Source organism: Brassica napus, chromosome A5 (genome assembly GCF_020379485.1).
Source record: "Brassica napus cultivar Da-Ae chromosome A5, Da-Ae, whole genome shotgun sequence".
Taxonomy (NCBI): Eukaryota; Viridiplantae; Streptophyta; class Magnoliopsida; order Brassicales; family Brassicaceae; genus Brassica; species Brassica napus.
This window is the reverse complement of record NC_063438.1, coordinates 22,281,137-22,284,688: the sequence shown is the minus strand read 5'-3', so window position 1 is coordinate 22,284,688 and position 3,552 is coordinate 22,281,137. Positions and strand designations below refer to the sequence as shown.

Here is a 3,552-nt window from a genome sequence, read left to right as displayed (position 1 = left end):
TTTTCGCTGCTCTCCATGGCTAGTTCTTCGAAAAAATTGGCCGCAGAAGCTAAATCATCGGGTAGCACTCTCTTAGGATTTCTCATATACCCTAATTTTAACAAATCTAGTGTCTTACTTGTACGAAGAGGTTTTTGATTTTACAGGCAAGCGGAAAAAGTCGGAAGATGATTTGGAGCAAGCTAATATATTGGGTAACACTCTCTTAGGATTTTTCATCTCCTCTTTTTATTTCTTTTCCTACCAATAACAAATCCAACTCCGAAGAGGAACTTTGTTTTTTTTTTCTTAAATAGTGAAGCGCAAGCTGAAAGATAATTTGGAGACCAAACATATGATTCTGAAGAAACATAAGGTAACCTAAGATGCGTATGAATATTTGATTTTTGTTCTGCTTGAGTCGCAGCTAATTACACACTTGAATTCGAATTCAGGTTGCTGTAAAAAAGAAAACGATCTTGGTTGGCCGAGTCCCTACCCATGCTGGTATAGCAGATATCATTGATTTCTTCAAAGATGTTGGACAAGTTGTTCGTGTTCAACGTATTGTGAAACCCTGGCTGAAGGCGAATACTAGAATTGCCTTTGTTAAGTTTGCTTCTTCTAACGAAGCAGAGAAGGTGAGAGAGAGAGTAGACCAGTGTATGAAACAATCATTTAACGAAGGTTGCTGATTAAATCTTGTTAATATTGTAGGCTGCCCAAAAGCTTGAAAATTTGCAGATTTTTTGTCAGATTATTGCATCTTACCGTCCTTCACGACTCAAGTAAATTCAAATTACTTAATTAATATTTTACCTGATTGTATTACACACGACTTAACTCTACTATTGTTTCTTTTTAGGTATTGCAAAGATCACATAGTCTGGTAAGAACTTTGATTATTTAGCCTTTTAGTGTTACATGCAGAAATTACAGGTTTTTTTTTGTTGATATTTTAGGAATAAAGATTACATTCTAGGAAAAGAAGATGAGACACCTCTCAATTTTGTTGAGGTACCTCTTCCTGTTATCTTCATAATATGCCACAAATCTTCTGACGAGACTGCTACGTTTTGTTAAGGCAAAGTTTTCTACTTAAGAGTCGGCCCTAACACACTTTCCTGTTAATTGCAGAATGTTCTCTTTGTTTCCAATCTCTCTCCTCAGACTAAAATATTTCATATGTAAGATTACCACCTTTAATTCTCCGCTTTCATTGCCTGATAATTTGGATTACTTGAGCCTTAACTCTCCTCTCCGCTTTTTTTACAGCATCGATTACTTCAGTTATGTTGGAGAAGTGGTTACTGTTAGACTTATTGTAAATCCCGAGGGTAGGCATGTGGGCTATGGCTTTGTTGAGTTTGATTCTGCCGATGAAGCACATAATGCGCTCGAACTTATGAATGGTGAATACTTGCTCGATCACATGGTTTTTCTTGATGTGGCTAAGCTACCTCCGTACCGTCTTCTACACCAGTAAGTTTACTTTCCGTTTTATGGAAATTTGTTTCTCTAATTTATATTTTGCTAGAGTTTTAACATCATTACAGAAGACTAATATATTTATTTTTTTGTTAATTAGGTACAACCTTGCAGAGAAGCTCTGGTAAGGGATTTAATGGTGAAGTTTTTTTCTTTTGTAAACATGGAGACATCACTTTGTTCTCTCGAAATTTCAGTTACGAAGACTATCTTCGACGAGCGATCACAAAAGGAAGACTTGATGAAACTTCCTATGAAGAAGAAGAAGAAGAAGGCCTTGATGGAACTCCAAGTTTTGTTGAGGTACTTAAAAAGAAGCATTTAGCGTTTATTAACATATCTTTCGCTAATAAGTCTAAAGAGATGAAACTTTAGATTGGCTACTTTTTTTGTGTGTGTATTCTCCTTAGAATCGTGGTAACACACTTGGCTTTTAAATTCAGGCAGTTGCTGTAAGACGTAAGACTATCTCTGTCGGCAATCTCCCTTGCCCAACTGTAATACGAGATATGTAAGTAGCATCTTTAAATTTCCTCTTCCGTTCTTGGAGCAAGTTTTTTTTCATGACTAATATTTTTATCCTCCTTTTTGACAGCATCGATTTATACAAAGATGTTGGACAAGTTGTTCATGTTCGACTTGTTACAGACTGCGAGGGCAAGCAAAATGGCATGGGCTATATTGAGTTTGCTTCTGCTAAAGAAGCAGAGAAGGTGAGCCGTAGTGACTTAAATTTTTTTTTTTTTTTTAAAGTGTAATTTGAAAGTACCACCATTGCTGATTATGTCTTTTATATTGTAGGCGATGAAAACGAAGTATTTGCATGGTCAAAAATTGTATCCTTATCCGGCTGAGGAATTTCCAAACCTTCCGCGTCCCAAGTAAATCAACATGTAACTCATTGATAAAAAAAATTTACGTCACTACAGAAGACTAACATTTTTTTTGGTTTTTTAATTAGGTATTGCATCGATCACAATGTTTGGTAAGAGATTTAACTATTTGTAATTTAAACTGAAAGTTCTAGGTACATATTTGAGCACATTGTTTTTTTTTTTGATCTTCCAGGTACGAAGATCAACTTGGACGAGAAAACCGTTTGATCGATGAGGAATTGGAGGAAGGATTTGGTGAAACTCATGATTTTTCCGAGGAAGTAGCATTAAGAAAAAAGACACTCTTTGTTTACAATCTCTCTCCCAACGTAACAACATGTCAGATGTAAGTAGCAGCACTTTGAATTTCCTCTGGAGTTAGCTTTTTCTGACTGATAGTTTGCCTTGCAGCTCTGCTTACTACAAAAATGTTGGAGAAGTTTGCCGTGTTCGACTTGTTGTAAACCGCGAGGGTGAGCATGTGGGCTGTGGCTTTGTTGAGTTTGCTTCTGCTGTCGAAGCAAAGAAGGCGCTGCTGTACGAGAGTAGAGCTCTGAATATTCATATCATTTCTGACGTGGTTGAGATGTCTCCATACCCTATCCGACCCAAGTAAATTGATTTATTTGTTTCTCCAGTTTGTTTGCTAAATAATGTCGTTACATAAAAGACTGATGCTAATAGTCTTTGTTGATTAGGTACAACCTTGCAGAGAAGCTCTGGTAAGGGATTTGATCATTTTACTATTTGCCTTTTGAGTTTCTTTATCCACAGCACACTGGTTCCGTTGGTATACATGGAGAGATAACGAGACTGCTTTTTCAATATTCCAGGAGGAACGAAGAATACCTTCTACCAGTAAGCCTTCCGATAGAAGGAGATTATTTGGAGAAACCGGAGGTGACTAAATTATTCTGCGGTAAGAGGATAACCTTCTCTGACGTTGACTGATGGAAGAAGATGAAGAAGCTATCTGGTGTTTTTAAACTTGTGATACATTTCAACTTGATATTCTAGTTTAGTTATTATTGTGTTGAGTCTATGTTAAATTATGCTTTAACCTGTGATGTTTTGTTAGATTCAATCTTTGGTATCTTTCACCAAAGTGAAAAAAGACCAGTGGTAGAATCATTTATATTAGTATAATGTCTTAGTCTTATATTTAATATGAGCACATTTGCTATAATAAAATATTTATTTTTACGAACTA

General features: G+C 36.0%; 1 protein-coding gene across 1 annotated transcript; it reads left to right on the top strand.

The window, feature by feature from the left end:
- On the top strand, nucleotides 1-3,552 carry LOC106390220 (polyadenylate-binding protein 2-like). The gene is made up of 19 exons (XM_013830639.3): nucleotides 1-61; nucleotides 147-194; nucleotides 297-355; nucleotides 435-620; nucleotides 697-767; nucleotides 845-868; nucleotides 942-996; nucleotides 1,117-1,166; nucleotides 1,255-1,461; nucleotides 1,568-1,591; nucleotides 1,665-1,770; nucleotides 1,911-1,978; nucleotides 2,063-2,180; nucleotides 2,269-2,348; nucleotides 2,429-2,452; nucleotides 2,536-2,688; nucleotides 2,754-2,954; nucleotides 3,041-3,064; nucleotides 3,176-3,552. The coding sequence occupies exons 1-19, from the start codon at nucleotides 16-18 to the stop codon at nucleotides 3,291-3,293; spliced, it is 1,662 nt and encodes a 553-aa protein (XP_013686093.2). The 5' UTR covers nucleotides 1-15; the 3' UTR covers nucleotides 3,294-3,552.

Coding starts and splice junctions, on each gene's coding strand:
- LOC106390220 (XM_013830639.3), top strand. CDS start 16: ATGGCTAGTTCTTCGAAAAAATTGGCCGCAGAAGCTAAATCATCGG. Junction 195..296: donor GGAGCAAGCTAATATATTGG/GTAACACTCTCT, acceptor TTTCTTAAATAG/TGAAGCGCAAGCTGAAAGAT. Junction 869..941: donor TGCAAAGATCACATAGTCTG/GTAAGAACTTTG, acceptor TTGATATTTTAG/GAATAAAGATTACATTCTAG.